The sequence below is a fragment of the Erpetoichthys calabaricus genome, chromosome 12 (assembly GCF_900747795.2).
Source record: "Erpetoichthys calabaricus chromosome 12, fErpCal1.3, whole genome shotgun sequence".
Classification (NCBI taxonomy): Eukaryota; Metazoa; Chordata; class Cladistia; order Polypteriformes; family Polypteridae; genus Erpetoichthys; species Erpetoichthys calabaricus.
In genome coordinates, this window is record NC_041405.2 from 126,157,543 (window position 1) to 126,172,800 (window position 15,258).

At 41.4% G+C, this 15,258-nt stretch overlaps 1 protein-coding gene across 2 annotated transcripts in view; it reads left to right on the plus strand.

Moving 5' to 3' along the window:
* Positions 1–15,258, plus strand: part of LOC114662570 (serine/threonine-protein kinase PAK 3) — a 194,445-nt gene that overhangs the window by 132,816 nt on the left and 46,371 nt on the right. For both annotated transcript variants that reach the window (XM_051935210.1, XM_028816110.2), the window contains 4 exons: positions 1,673–1,710; positions 9,533–9,679; positions 11,944–12,121; positions 12,997–13,060. In XM_051935210.1, the coding sequence (XP_051791170.1) occupies positions 1,673–1,710; positions 9,533–9,679; positions 11,944–12,121; positions 12,997–13,060 (427 nt within the window). The remainder of the gene's footprint in view (positions 1–1,672; positions 1,711–9,532; positions 9,680–11,943; positions 12,122–12,996; positions 13,061–15,258) is intronic.

The following is a 15,258-nucleotide window of genomic DNA, read 5'->3' on the forward strand; positions in this document are numbered from 1 at the left end:
TGAAAGTAGTACATTTTATAAAAGTGTGACATGCAGCCTATTTACCACATGAACACCTTAAAACACACCATTGTGCACTTTACTCTGTTTTCTTCACAGGTAAACTATAGAGTGTGGAAACCCCCAACCTCCATTACTTAACAATTTGCTTAGCCTAGTTGAGGATTCACACACTTTTTTTTTTTTACTAAATATCTTTTTTATATTCTACATTCATACAGACACGTGCATGCAGAATGAATACATAAAAACACTTTGACACAAGTGCTATATGCCTTTCTTCTTGTAAACAGCACACATTTTGCTGCAAGCAGAGTGCATTTTATTTTCTCTATTTGCTAATTCAATTTCACATCATTTTGCTCATCCCTATTGAAAATCCTTTTGCTTTTTATTTCACCCTACTTTAGTATTGCGTTAAATCATTCATCAGGCTTCTCTTTTAGAACTCTTCTGTTCCAATCGTCTTTAGGACTGACATTCCAATGAGTGAAGAGGTAAAGATTATGAGGTTTTCAGACATGCAAAGTGTAGAGACTGATTTTATTGGTGGCAGAACACATAAAAACTAATAAATCTTAGTGATAAGAGGTCATTGAGCCCAAGCTAAGACCACTTCAATTCCAATTTGACAGTTGTGGTGTAGCAACAACAATAAAACAATAAAAGCAGTAGAGGTAAAAAGGAGCATTAATTGCTGGTAAAATGCCATCTAGTATTCTGCCCGAAGGCTGAGCAGGAGATGAAACGTGGTCAAGACCAGAAATAAGTTCATATCATGAAGATGAAAACTTTTACACCAAAGCCTAATTGCTAATCAGGAATTAAAGCCAGTTGGAAAACAAAAACTCAGAAAACAGAAATTTGAGAAAAAAATGAGCTCCATGTTCATTTGATTATGGATTGGAATGAAATGTCACGCCGGTATTTAACGGGTCACATACCATGGTACCGTTAACGAGAATGATAACACGGCGATGCCCATGCACAAAACAAAATAATGTTGTGGCACCGTGGAATAAATAATCAGAATGATCAGGAACAGTTATAATGCAAAGGTAACTGCACAGAAATGTACTCACCATAAAGAAACCCTTATTCCGATGTATACTTTTGCTTAGAAAAATGAATTCTAAAAGAAATAAACTCTCAAAGTGAACACCTCGTAACATCTAAGTTATGCAGTGACATTCTGCAGACAGTAATGCTGGATGCTGCGCAAAGCGAAAATGAAAATTACATGAGGTCATAAAATCTGGCTGAAACAATCCAAGCTGTGTTTGAAACATTATAGACCCAGTTGTGCAGATCTGTTTAAAGTCTTTGGCTGCTGTGTTATAAAATGTGTCATGCAATTTCCATCTTGTTTTTCTTGACCAAAAATAGGATCTTCAGGCAAATAAATGTGTATTTTGTTTAAACCTTATCCCTCTAACTGTTGACTCGTGTAATAAAATAATTATGGCTTTCATTACTCATTAGCTCCAAGCATTTAATAAACTGCAATATTTCATTTCTGCACCACTTGATGACAGGACATGCAATTATTTCACAGGAAATTTGTAAATTACCTATTTTTATTGCTTTTACAATGACTGCAATAAATAAATACAGCCAAATGCCAAATCCATGTATATGACTTGTAATAAATATTAATTTGCTTATTTTTCAGATAAGTCAGCTCATGGTTATATAGCGTCCAATGCTCTGGTGAGTTCTGGTCTTCCTCATCTACTCTCTTGTTGTCACTTTAATTATGTAACACAGAAAAATGCAAATGTTCCGAAGTATCCAGTGATCATTGATAGCACAAGTCATGTGTAAATGAAGATAGACTGAATTTCCCCTTGGGGATTAATAAAGTTATCTATCTATCTATCTATCTATCTATCTATCTATCTATCTATCTATCTATCTATCCGTCTTCAGTGAATTGGCTGATTTTTAACACTGGTGGAAGCCTTTTGCAGCAGCATAGAGTTTTAGTCACCTTTACATTTATGTCGACATTTATATGCTTAACAAATGCTTTTATCCAAATAAGTCAAAATAATGGAGTAAACATTAGCCAAGGGTACGAAAATGATTACCACAAGTGACGAGCTGAGAACAAAACACAAGGTAATCACACTTCCTAGATTATAAAAACCTAATCAGTTAGATAGAAATTCACCAAACAAGGGAGCTTCTTAAACACACTGGGGAGTCAGTAGTTCATAAGGAGGTGGGAAGGTCGTTGTATCAGCTAGGAGCGACACTTGAAAGGAGTCTGGATTGAGATTTGATGCCATGCAAAGGTCGCATCACCAGATGCCATTCATCAGGTGACCTGAGAGGTTCAAGACCTTACAAGTGTCTTCATTAACATAGGTGCTGATCAATTGACTAGTCTATTGACAAGCATCAAGGCCTTGAACATCATGTGTGCTGCTACAGGAAGCTTAAGTAATGATCTCAAAAGAGGAGTGACATGTGCCAGCCTTGGCTGGTTGAATACCAGACATGCTGTTGGTTTTTGAATCATCTTGGTGACACTTGGTGACTCCTGCCAGCAGAGCTGCAGTAGTCTAGACATGACCAGACCAAAGCAAAGACCAGGAATTGTGCTGCATGCTCTGTCAGATATGGTCTGATCTTGTAGATGTTGCATATAGTGAATCTGCAAGAGTAAAAGTGACATGGTCAGTAAAGGTTATCGATCACAACCCCAAGGTTGCATGCAGACCTGGCAGGTGTTAGTGGTAATGTGCCAAGCTGAACAGAGATAGGGTGCTAAACAGATGGACAATCTGGAATAGCAAGTAGCTTGTCTTTGCCAGGTTGAGCTGGAGATGATGTTCCTTCATCTAGGTTGCAATTTCAGTGAGAAGCGCAGAGATTCTAGCTGGTACCATATGGTCCTCTGGGCGGAACATCAGATACGGCTGTGTATCATTAGTATAGCACTAATGAGAGAAACCTTGGGACTGGATGATTGTACCTAGTGAGGTGGTGTATGGAAAGAGAAGAGGAGATGACCCAGCAGTGATCCTTGGGGCAACTCTGTGCTTGCCTAGTGCACCCTTGGTGCACAAGGGAGCACCACCAAGGCTCCAAACCCTACAACACACCAACACAAATACAAGTATGGGTTCAAATAATGATTTATTTTAACAAATATCTGTACAAGTGACGTACAAACACTGCACAGGCACAATTCCTCTTATTCTGTTCCTTTCCTTCCTTCCTTCCTTCCTTCCTTCCTTCCTTCCTTCCTTCCTTCCTTCCTTCCTTCCTTCCTTCTATCCCTGTCTCTCTCCCCCTCTTTCCATTCCTCCAGGTGAGTGTTGTCCAGCTCCTCCCCCAACTCCAACTGGATGAGGTCAAGCGGCTTCTTTTATGCCAGACCCGGGAGCACCTCTGGTGTTACGACAATAAAGGCTGGAGATACTTCCGGGTCAGGTGGAGGTTCTTTGAAGTGGGGACAATTTGTCCTTGCAGTTCCCCCTGGCAGCACCGATGAAAGACCACAGGGCAGCGCTGCTGGACTACAATTCGCAGCCTGCCCCGCAGGTATATGTGCAGGCACCGTAGTCCAAGAGGATTACCACCTATTGTGTCAGCAAACAAATTGTCCTTTACAATGGATAAATGGAAAGGTCTGCACTGAGGGACAAGTTTAACACATAAAGTTTAATGATATATCTTCAGCAAATAAGACAGTTAAATTTGTATCATAAACCTTTTTGAAAACTAAAAGCAAAGCCCACCTTTACCTTAAAATACTAAATCCCCTTTACCTTTTGTACACAAGCTACTGAAGTAAACCTGAAACACTGTGCCTCCACCATCCTGGTAAGGCTTTCACAGAAATTGTCAAGCTACACTCACTGGCCCCTTTATTTGGTCCACCTGTTCAACTGCTTGTTAACAAATATCTAATCAGCCAATCACATGGCAGCCACTCAGTGCTTTGAAGCCTGTAGACATTGTCAAGATGACCTGCTGCTGAAGTTCAAAGCTAGCATCAGAATGGGGAAGAAAGGTGATTTAAGTGACTTTGAACATGGCATAGTTGTTGGTGCCAGACAGGCTGGTCTGAGTGTTTCAGAAACTGCTCATCTACTGGGATTTTCACACGCAACCATCTCTAGGGTTTACAGAGAATGGTCTGAAAAAGGGAAAATATTCAGTGAGCAGCAGTTCTCTGGGTGAAAATGCTTTGTTGATGCCAGAGGTCAGAGGAGAATAGACAGACTTGTTTGAGCTGATAGAAAGGCAACAGTAACTCAGATAAGCACTCATTACAACCGAGGTATGCAGAAGAGCATCTCTGAATGCACAACATGTGAAACCTTGAAGCAGATGGGTTACAGCAGCAGGAGACCACACTGGGTGCCATCCCTGTTAGCTAATAACAAGCAACTGAGGCTACAACTTGAATGGGCTCACAAAAATTGGATAATAGAAGATAGGGTAAATGTTGCCTGGTCTGATGAGTCCCAATTTTTTCTGTGACATTAAGATGTTAGGGTCAGAATTTGACTTCAACATAATGAAAGCATGGATCCATCCTGCCTTGTATCAGCAGTTCAGGCTGGTGGTGGTGGTGGTATAATAGTGTGGGGGATATTTTCCAGGCACACTTTGGGCTCCTCAGTACTAAGATAGCATGGTTTAAATACCACAGCCTACCTGAGTATTGTTGCTGCCCATGTCCATCCCTTTATGAATGCAGTGTTCATATCTTCTGATGGCTGCTTCCAGAAGGATAACGTGCCATGTCACAAAGCTCAAATCATCTCAAACAGGTTTCTCAGACATGACAATATGTTCACTGTATTCAAATGGCCTCCACAGTCACCAGATCTCAATCCAATAGAGCACCTTTGGGATGTGGTGGAACTGGAGATTCACACCATGGATGTGTAGCCAGCTAATCTACAGCAACTGCGTGATGCTGTCATGTCAATATGGACCAAAATCCCTGAGGGATGTGTCCAGCACCTTGTTGAATTTATGCCACGAAGAATTGCAGCAGTACTAAAGGCAGAAGGAGGTCCAACCCGGTACTAGCAAGGTGTACCTAATAAAATGGCCGGTGAGCGTATGTGCTTCAAACATTGAAAGTGACTGAATGTCACATGTATTCTAAGGAGAAACAAGTGACAGTGACGTAAGGCTCAACAGTTTGCTTTCCGTCTTCACATATGAGACAGCCTTGAAAAATGAGCAAACCAGAGCTCCAAAAACACATTTCTTCAGGAGATAACAATAATAGCCACTGCCTGAAGCTTCACAGACTCCTGGCTGCCACAAGTAAATTATCATTCTGGTAATTACTTTCCGGCACCTCCTGCTTAAACCCAAAAGGTCAAATTTATCATAAAGTCATGCTTTAACAGTCTGCATTCATACTGAAAATTAAGATTGAACAAGCTTTTGGGCTGCTGATCCACAGGTGGTTTCATTCCCTCCTGGGCTACTGCATTACCATGTGACAGGTGTACTCGCGCCAGGATGAATATGAATATGAGCAGCAGGTGTCATTACTTATGTTATCCAGTGTTTAAACTTTCTTTCTATTATTTGTTAATCTCTCAATTGTATTGTCCAGATAGCCTGTTGAAAACAATAAGGCTGCTCTGATTGAGAGTCGTGTCACAGCGGGTAGTTCGGCCACCTCACAGATTCTGCATCCTGGCTTTGAATGCTGTGCCTGCTTGCTGTCCATGTAGAGTAAGAATATTCTCCCCATATCTATCTGGGTTTTCTTTCCACATACCCCTAAGGTATAGGTATAAGGTATTAGGTGGATTGGTGAGTGTCAGTGTGTGTGCTTGTGTGGATGTGTAAGCCCTGGCGCCCTGTCCAGGAAAGTTTCCCACTAGGATAATTGGCAGCTTCTGACTGGCATTAAGCAAGTTCAGAGAATTATATGTTTTGCTTTGTAACAGTTAAAACAAGATTAATACCATATTTAAGCTTAGGGGCAATATTTAAACAATAAAAAGTATCAATCAGTCCATATTTATTAAATGAAAAATTTACAAGTAGTTGTTTTAAGGTAGCTGTATGATCACTTCGTTAGAAAATAGTATTAGGTGGCTTTCGTGTCAGTGATGATGCGTGGATGCTGATTGTGATTCACAAAACATAAATACTTAGGGGTCTCATGTCACTGAAGAAAACACCTCTGAAGGACTGTAAAACATACACATTCTTTCATTATCGTCAGGATGGCCATACTCCAGTGGCCACATAGGAAAAATGGGCAACTGATCAGAAAAGCTGCAGCTGATCTGAGTAATTAGGGAAGAAACTGGACATTAAAACAAACTTCTTTAAAGGTTTTCAAGGCAAAGAGAAATTGAAGTGAATAGTACATTTTGCTGTGGTTGGTGATGGGGTATTTGTCTGTAATACAGTACAATATGAATGTGACACCAAATGAGTGACAGGAAGAATCTGGAGATCTAGATCTAGAGAAACTGAGATTTGCAGCTGTGAAAGATGGAAAGAGCACATAGGAATGAAAGTTTTCATTTAGTTTCCAAGTGGTATGTATGCATCTGTATTACTGAGGACTCACACCATAAAATGTGTTAGTTTGAAGATTTGTACTGTGGTATAACTACCAGTTCTCAATTATGAACCTTCAACTTCTGGCTCAGAAGCAGTCTCTTTACAGCGTGAGCTAATAGGACAACATCTAGTCTTAGCTGCATAGAAGCTGCTTCTGAACACTGTGAGTAGAGCACTTCAGGGTGATGTCAGCCGATGTCAGCTCCCACTTCTTCTACGTAAACCCACCACCACACTCCACCTGTCCTTAGTGCAAATCCAACCATTATCGCTAAGTGTATTGCTGTAGACTCACTCCACAAAGCATTTCAGTTTGCAGTTTGCACTATGGTGATCTCTTGGTGGTCATTCACGAGCCTGCAATGTCTGCCTCAGAAACTCGTTGCACCGTCAGCTAACAGGAGAACTCAAAGTCTCGGCCCCACGGGGCCCTGCAGAGACCATTTCTGAACACTGCAAGAGGAGCGCTTCCAGGTGAGGTTAGCTGAGCTCCCTCTCTCTCTTTCTCTGCCCCCTGATTTTGTTGCACAACACTGACACTACACTCCACCTGTCCACCTCATCATCAAGTGTATAACTATGGACTCACACCACGTAGCATCTCAGTTTACAGTTTATACTATGGAGAACTGCTGGTGGTCAGTCACAAATCCACAACATCTTGTTCAGAAGCAGTCGCATTGCACCGTCAGCTAATAGATAGATAGATAGATAGATAGATAGATAGATAGATAGATAGATAGATAGATAGATAGATAGATAGATAGATAGATAGATAGATAGATAGATAGATAGATAGATAGATAGATAGATAGATAGATACTTAATAGGAGAACTCCTAGCCTTGGCCCCTGCAGAGACCATTTCTGAACTCTGAGCTGGGTACTTGCTGGTCATGTCAGGTGAGCTCTCTCTCGCTCTCTGTCTCTCAGCCCCCACCTTTTCTGTGCAACACTGCCACTATACTCCACCTGTCCACAGTGCAAATCCCATCCTCGTCACCAAGTGTATCCCTGTGGACTCACACCACGAAGCATCTCAGTTTGCAGATTGCACTGTGATGAACTGTTGGTCAGTTGCGAACATGCAATGTCTACCTAAGAGGTGGTTTCCTTGCATAAGAGCTAACAGAGAACTCCTTAGGGAGATTTTTTTTTTGCCTGCATAGGAGTGTTTGGAAAATAGTGAGGAAAAGTTGCTTGTATTCAAAACTCTACATCTGTGGTGCATGGTAGAAACCGCAGAAAGAACATGCAGAACATGCAGAAACCAGCAGGTATATAAGTAAATAAACGGTGTTGTAGTGGAAAATAGTAAAAGGTAACAGCAATTTCTCAATGGGAAGATGTTAACGCATACAAAGAATAATGGGATAGAACACCATATAGCACTCGTAGAGTTAAGCCTTAGTGCTAGCAGAAAGTGAGGGCATATGCGTTCATTCCTTAGGAGGAAAGCATGTAATTTGAGTACTGGCAGGCGACTCACTTGTAAGTCGTAAAGAACTCCATGATACTTAGAGAGACATCTAGAGAGGGAGCGCCAATCAGGGGAAAGTCGTGGTAGAAACAGACAAGTGAATTACTAGCAGCAGATGTTCAGTAAGTGAGTTTTCTAAGTAGTGTGTAAAAAATTTTACTTGATACAATTCTTAGCATTCAACAAAATTAGCATACTTTAAAGGTCAACAGTGTAAGGGTTTATTAATAGAAAGGGGCACAAATGATATAAGCAGGGAGCTCCCAAGTATGAAATTTAATATAAGTAACTGTAAAGTATTACACGTAGGAAGTAAAAATGTTAGACTTGAATGCACAATGGGAGGTCTGAAATCTGAAAGTACACCTTATGAGAAGGATTTAAGAGTTGTAGTGGACTTTCAGACAGTGTTCAGAAGCCATTAAGAAGGCTAACAAAATGTTAGGTCATCTAGCGCCCTGATGTGTGGAGTTCAAGTCCAAGGAGGTTCTGCTCACGCTTTATAACACACTGGTGAGGCCTCATCTGGAGTACTGTGTGCAATTTTGGTGTCCAGGCTACAAAAAGGACAGAGTAGTGCTAGAAAAGATCCAGAGAAGAGCAACTAGGCTTATTCCAGGGCGACAGGGGATGAATTATGAGGAAAGATTGAAAGAACTGAACCTTTTCAGCTTAAGCATAAGAAGACTAAGAGGTGACAGTGTTTAAAATTATGAAGGGAATTAGTCCAGTGGATCGAGACTATTATTTTAAAATGAGCTCATCAAGAACACGAGGACACAGTTGGAAACTTGTTATAGTTAAATTTCACACAAACATGAGGAAGTTTTTCTTCACACAGCTAACCACAAAACATGTGGAGTAAGCTACCAAGTAGTGTGGTAGACAGTAGGACTTTACAGACCTTCAAAACTTGACTTGATATTATTTTGGAGAAATTAAGGGGATAGGACTGGCAAGCTTTGTTGGGCTGAACAGCCTGTTTTTGTCAAACCTTTTCTAATGTTTTAAGAGAAAAGCCAAGCAAAATGACACCTTTTATTGGCTAACTAAAAAGATTACAATATGCAAGCTTTCGAGGCAACTCAGGCCCCTACATTCATAATGGCTAACACAGCACAACCCCCTTCTACTAATGTTTTAATAATTGCAAAGTGGTCACTGCTTTTTCACAACTTTAGGAATATGAATTCAACTGCTTGGCCAGCCCTTGTCTCTTTGTGGGAGATCTCCAGAAACTTAGATATCCTCCCTCATCTCAAAGAGGTGCTGGTTAGGTTAAACAATGACTACAAATTTATGTGAAACAAGAGAGTGTGAATGTATAGTCTAGTGAACTGAATCGCCTCCAGTTCTGCATCACAAAACTTTGATATGCTCTTCTGCAAGAGTGTTAAGAAAATGGATGGATGATTTACTGTTTGCCGTCCTCTGGTGGTCAGTGCACTGTGTCAATCAACAATCACTAACTCCATTCATTTTTGTGCAGGGAACAAAAACAGCATCTGAGCCCCCCCTGGCTCCTCCAGTGTCAGAAGAAGAAGATGATGATGAGGATGATGATGAAGAAGAAGAAGATGATGATGATAATGAGCCACCACCCATTATCGCCCCACGCCCTGAGCACACCAAATCGGTAAAAAAATGCAGTTAAATATTGTAGAGGCAATTTGAAGACAGCTGTGTGCTAAAATTTAAAATAAGTGTTCTTTGTCAGTGCTGCTGGTGACAGTGAGAACATGAATATTTCAAAACAATATTGTTGACTAATATAAAAACTATTTAGATTTGCTAAATGTATGGAAATTTGATTGACTGAAAAAATAGTTGTGAATTAATCTGATTCAATTCAAAGTATTCTTGTATTGCGCTCTTCACTGAGTACACACTTCTTTCTACAGTCCAATGAGCGGCTCTAATGAGGTGCACCCTTATTTTCCCTCCACCTCACACTGCCACACTTTAACAGAAGCACTTGAGTCTTACACGTTTGGTGAGTTCAAGAGAGACAAAGACAGGACAGATAATTAGCTACATCATCGTCGCCAGCAGGGATTCTGGGTGCAGTGCGCAGGCTGCATTATACAGTAATTGGCTTGAAAAAGGCTGAATCATTTTCTTATGCAGATGATGGTCAAAGTGCAGACCTGCAATTAACGTCAAATAAGAAACAGATTTGAACAGAGGGCCCAGCATGGCCTAACTGGGGTCTAAACACTGAAACGTAGGTAGGACAGAAGCTCTGACACAAGATGACCTATCTGTAAGTGCACTGGCAGTAGCAACACTGTCTGTGACATAACACCACTGCCATTAGGGGATGATATGCCCCTCTAAAGTGGATGATGCCCTGGAGTTAGTTAATTATTCCTGTGGCAGACTGTAAATGTATATGGAGGACAGCAGAGGACCACATAATGTAGTTTGGGAGTCCCCCAAGCCCAACAATGCCCACTGTGTGCCAGTGTCCTAGCATGCTAAGGGGTTGCTAGGAGGAGTTCCAGAAGGTTAACCCCAGCAGTTCCTGATCCTTGACGTATTATATAGGCCTGTCCTTGAAGTGTTACCTAGCCTGGGCTTAAAAGTCCCCCTTTGAAGCAATAAAGCATTAAAGCCTTAGAGCTTAAAGTCAGGCAGTTTGGTATTGGTAAGAGCAGGAAGAAGAGTGACCAGAGTGGAGAAGAAAAGGACAGGTGGAGACATCAGGGGGTGCATTAGAGATATGAAGAGGTAAGAAAGGGTGCCAGCCACCCTGTCTAGGAGCTTGGACCCTGATGTGGCCATATGTTTGTTTGTGTTTCCTGCTATATGCCTTGGCCTCCTCAGCTCTATTTTCATTTTAGGGACTGTTCACAAGTGCTCCTAAGAGGAATATGCAATGAATAAGTTACAGATAAGTTAATATTGCAGAAGACACTACGTTAGATCGATTAGTTGATATCTGTGAAGCAGCTAAGTCAAGACAGACACTAGAAGGTTCTGGATTTGGGGAATATGTGGCAAATAAAGCCTAATGAAGCCATTAGGTGGAAGTGAGCTTCAAGAGTTTATTGAATGAATTGTAAATGGATTTAAGTGATATAAATTAATATAAAGACCCACTTAAGAGTATGAAGAGAAAAATCAGAGGGGGGCTTCCAGGTGGGATGATATTACACAGCACAAGAAAAACATACCTGCACTTGAAGCTGTGCAGATGAAAGAAACAGGTGCATCAAGTGCTACTCTGACAGACCCTTAGAATTAAACTCAAGCAGAGGAGACTGCATGGGGGCTTAGTCTAGGTATTTAAAATCTTCAAAGGCATTGATAAATCAGATCCAGAAGAGTTCCTTCAGCTTAAGGGTGAATCACGTACTCGAGGACATCAGTGGAGATTAAGAGGATGTGCATTTAAAACTGAAGCCAGGAAGCACTTCTTTACTCAAAGAGTAGTGGGAATCTGGAACAACCTACTGCGACAAGTAGTAAGAACAAACCTTGACAAGGCTTGAGAGGAATCTGGATGAGCTATTAGCTAAACAAATGGGCCTGATGGACTGAATGGTGTCGTCTCATTTGTGAAAATTCTTATGTTCTTATGATCCCCAGTGCGGTGCTGCACAGAACAAAGAATGCTGGGTTAGTTTTGAGTTGGGCTGACATTCTGACGAGGTAAGATGATTGAAGATCTGGATTAAGTTACTTTACTCTCAGCATTAGTCTATAGAATTGAAAGTTTAAGATTCGAGGACTATCTATTATTTGGAAATGTTGTTTGTACTATATACATTATATACCTTCATTGCTACTTTTGATGAAAAGATACAACATGTCTCTGCTTCTACAATTAGCTTACAGCCCCATTGGTGGGTTTAGCTTGCCAGTTATTTTTCAGCAATGTGCTCGTCTTTCTTTCAGATATACACCCGCTCCATTGTTGAACCTGCCACCCCACCTGCACCCGTGAAAGAGGTCACAACTTCGCCAGTGTCTTCAGTGCCCCAGAACACGAGCACGATGAGCAGTTTATATAGGCACACTGACAGACAACGGAAAAAGTCCAAGATGACAGATGAAGAAATCCTAGAGCGATTGCGTAAGTTCATGATGTATTATGTTTTCCTTCTTCTTCTTAATTCTTTTAAAGGCCCAGACATCTGCATGAAGCCTAGAATGTAATAAACATGGAGGTGCAGGTGTTCATACTCCAGAATCATGAGTTCAAATCCTGGCCCAAGCAGTGTGCAGGGAGTTTGCACGGTCATCTTGTGTCTATTTTCTGCTTTTTGGTTATCCTGGTTGGGCTTCAACATCACCAGAAATTTTCTGTATTGTTCAGATGTGTGTTTTTTTAATCTTAAGGAGCCCCTTTCATTTCTAGCATCTTTGAACTTGAGACTAGGGAAAATTCAGACATTTCAGCACCTGTCACAGATACAATACACAAACAACCAAACAATACACAACACTGTTACTTCTAAATGCCTATTAATTATCTGCAATGGCTAGAGCAGCTGTGTTTTCCTTGATTTTCTCTTGGAATTCTGCACAAATGCTGAATGCCACTTCTACTTTTGTCTGTCACAATGTAGCATTCATTATGCACTACTTGTTCAACAAAATCATTCCTGCTCTTTCTTTTAATTCTGTTTATTATGAAGTGATCACAGTGAGCACAGGACCAAAACTGGGAAGTGCTTACCTAGAATGGTGTCCATCTAATTTATCTATAAGTGTTGCTCTCATCAGTGTTGTAAAACTCAACACTTCGCTGCCTATTGGATCAATACAGTTCTCTGAGCTGCTGCCGACATCTTTATGGCCCTTCTCTTTAAAAGGATCGAAGTGGTTTGGGGGCAGGTACTTTTTCTCTTTATTTTGTAATAAATAGTTAAAAGAGTAATGTGAATGAATAGCAACTGCATTATGTGGAAAACTATTCTGGCTTAACTTGTTTATGTTCTGTTTCAGGAAGCATAGTGAGCGTTGGTGACCCCAAAAAGAAATACACACGCTTTGAAAAGATTGGGCAAGGGTGAGTTTTATATATTTGTTTTTCCCAAAACGAACACGTTAGGGTCCTTTATCTAGAAAGCTAAACAAGCCAATGTCTGTTGTGACAGCAGATGGCGCTATACCAGCACTTAACCCAATACAGACAGACGCAGGGGGCACACTTATAAAATCACGTTTTTTATTTATTCCTCGCTCGTGTGGAACGCGTCTTCCCCATTCCCATGAGCACACAACACAGTCCCCAAAGCACAAAACACACCTCAATTCTTACTCCTCTTCTCTCTATCTCCACCACTCCTCTTGTCCACTAACACCCGACTCTGGCTCCCTGAAGACTGTCTGCTGGTCCGTTATATAGGTCACCCAGAAGTGCTCCAGGTGCTCATTGACCTTACGGGTGTGGTGGAAGAACCGCCCACACAGGCTCAGGAATGATTGCAGCACACCCTGGCGGCAGCCCCCGGTTCTCAACAGGGCTGTAACGAACTCCAATTCCAATGAAGCCCTGCGGGCTTCTAGAGTTCTGGGGGAGGTGATGTTCTGTCCACACTTGCTCCACTGGACCTTCCAAGGCAGAGGCATCTCGGCCAGGCAATGGCCCCAGCCATCCATGACACTGTCCAATATTTTGTTTTTTTCTTCCAGCCTAAAGAGTTGCACTCAAGTTAAGGGGTTATTTATGTTAAATGAACCTAGTGAGTATGCAGAGGTCAGCTCAGTGGGTTATTGTGACCTCTACTGGGCACACTCTGTGTGGATGTGACTTGTACCCCTTGTATCCATGGCAGTTTTTTTCCTTCATTTGCTCCCATTTACTCTCATGCTAATATGTTGTTGGTGAAAGCGTTCATCACGTTGCTCAAAATTCTTTTCACCGATCAATAGCTTTGCAGGCCTGGAATGTTGTCATCTGTGGTCTTGACTGTGAACATGCTGGCAGTTACTACCATATACGTGAGCACGGTCACTTTTTGTGACATGCGATGCGTTATTTGGTTGCCAACATCAGAGTTACAAAAGTATAATGCAGTGGATGCATTGTTCTTAAGATCAGTGATGCTTTAAAATTTCACTGAGGTTTGGAAATGTGAATATAATAGTAATTACAGTACTAATCGTGATGCAGAACAGTGGCAGCCTGTCGCATACTGATTAGCACATGCAAGTAAAAATTTTCCTGTACTCTGTACACATGACAATAAATGACCTTATAAACCTATATCTTGAAGACACGCAAGTTATTCTGATTGGTGACACTTGATTGAAGCAGACTGAAGTGTAGACGGCTGAGCACGCCATAATATCAACCATGTCCAGGGTTGGTTATTTCCTTGAACCTATAATGGAAGCAATGGTTTGGTTGATGTTATGCGTTAGGCCTACATTTTAATTAAATCATCTCTTGCTGCCAGAATTAGTTTCTTCAAATGCATTGTGACCCTTTAAGTAATACAAGTAATACCTGTATTTTGAAATAAGATGAACATCCATCCATTATCCAATCCGCTATATCCTAACTACACGGTCACAGGGTCTGCTGGAGCCAATCCCAGCTGACACAGGGCGCAAGGCAGGAAACAAACCCCGGGCAGGGCACACACACACATCAAGCACACACTAGGGACAATTTACAATCGCCAGTGCACCTAACCAGCATGTCTTTGGACTGTGGGAGGAAACCGGAGTACCCGGAGGAAACCCGTGCAGACACGGGGAGAACAAGCAAACTCCACGCACGGAGGACCCTGGAAGCGACCCCGGGTCTCCTTACTGCGAAGCAGCAGCGCTACCCACTGCGCTACCGTGCTGCCCCATAAGATGAACATATTTTTGATAAATATCCTATAATAATTAATGATTTCTCTCACCATAGGTAACTTGCCATATATTGCATATACACTCACTGAACAAATTATTAGGCTCAGCTGCTTATTCGTGCACTTATCTAATCAGCCAATCACGTGGCAGCAGTGCACTATATAAAATCATACAGATGCAGGTCAGGAGCTTCAGTTAAAATTCATTTCAAACACTAGAACAGGGAAGAAATGTGATCTCAGTGATATTGACCATGGCATGATTGTCAGTGCCAGTCAGGCTGGTTTGAGTGTTTCTGGAATTGCTGATCTCCTGGTATTTTTACACACAACAGTCTCCAGAGTTTACACAGAATGATGCAAAAAAAAAAAACATGCAGTGAGCGACAGTCCAGAGGTC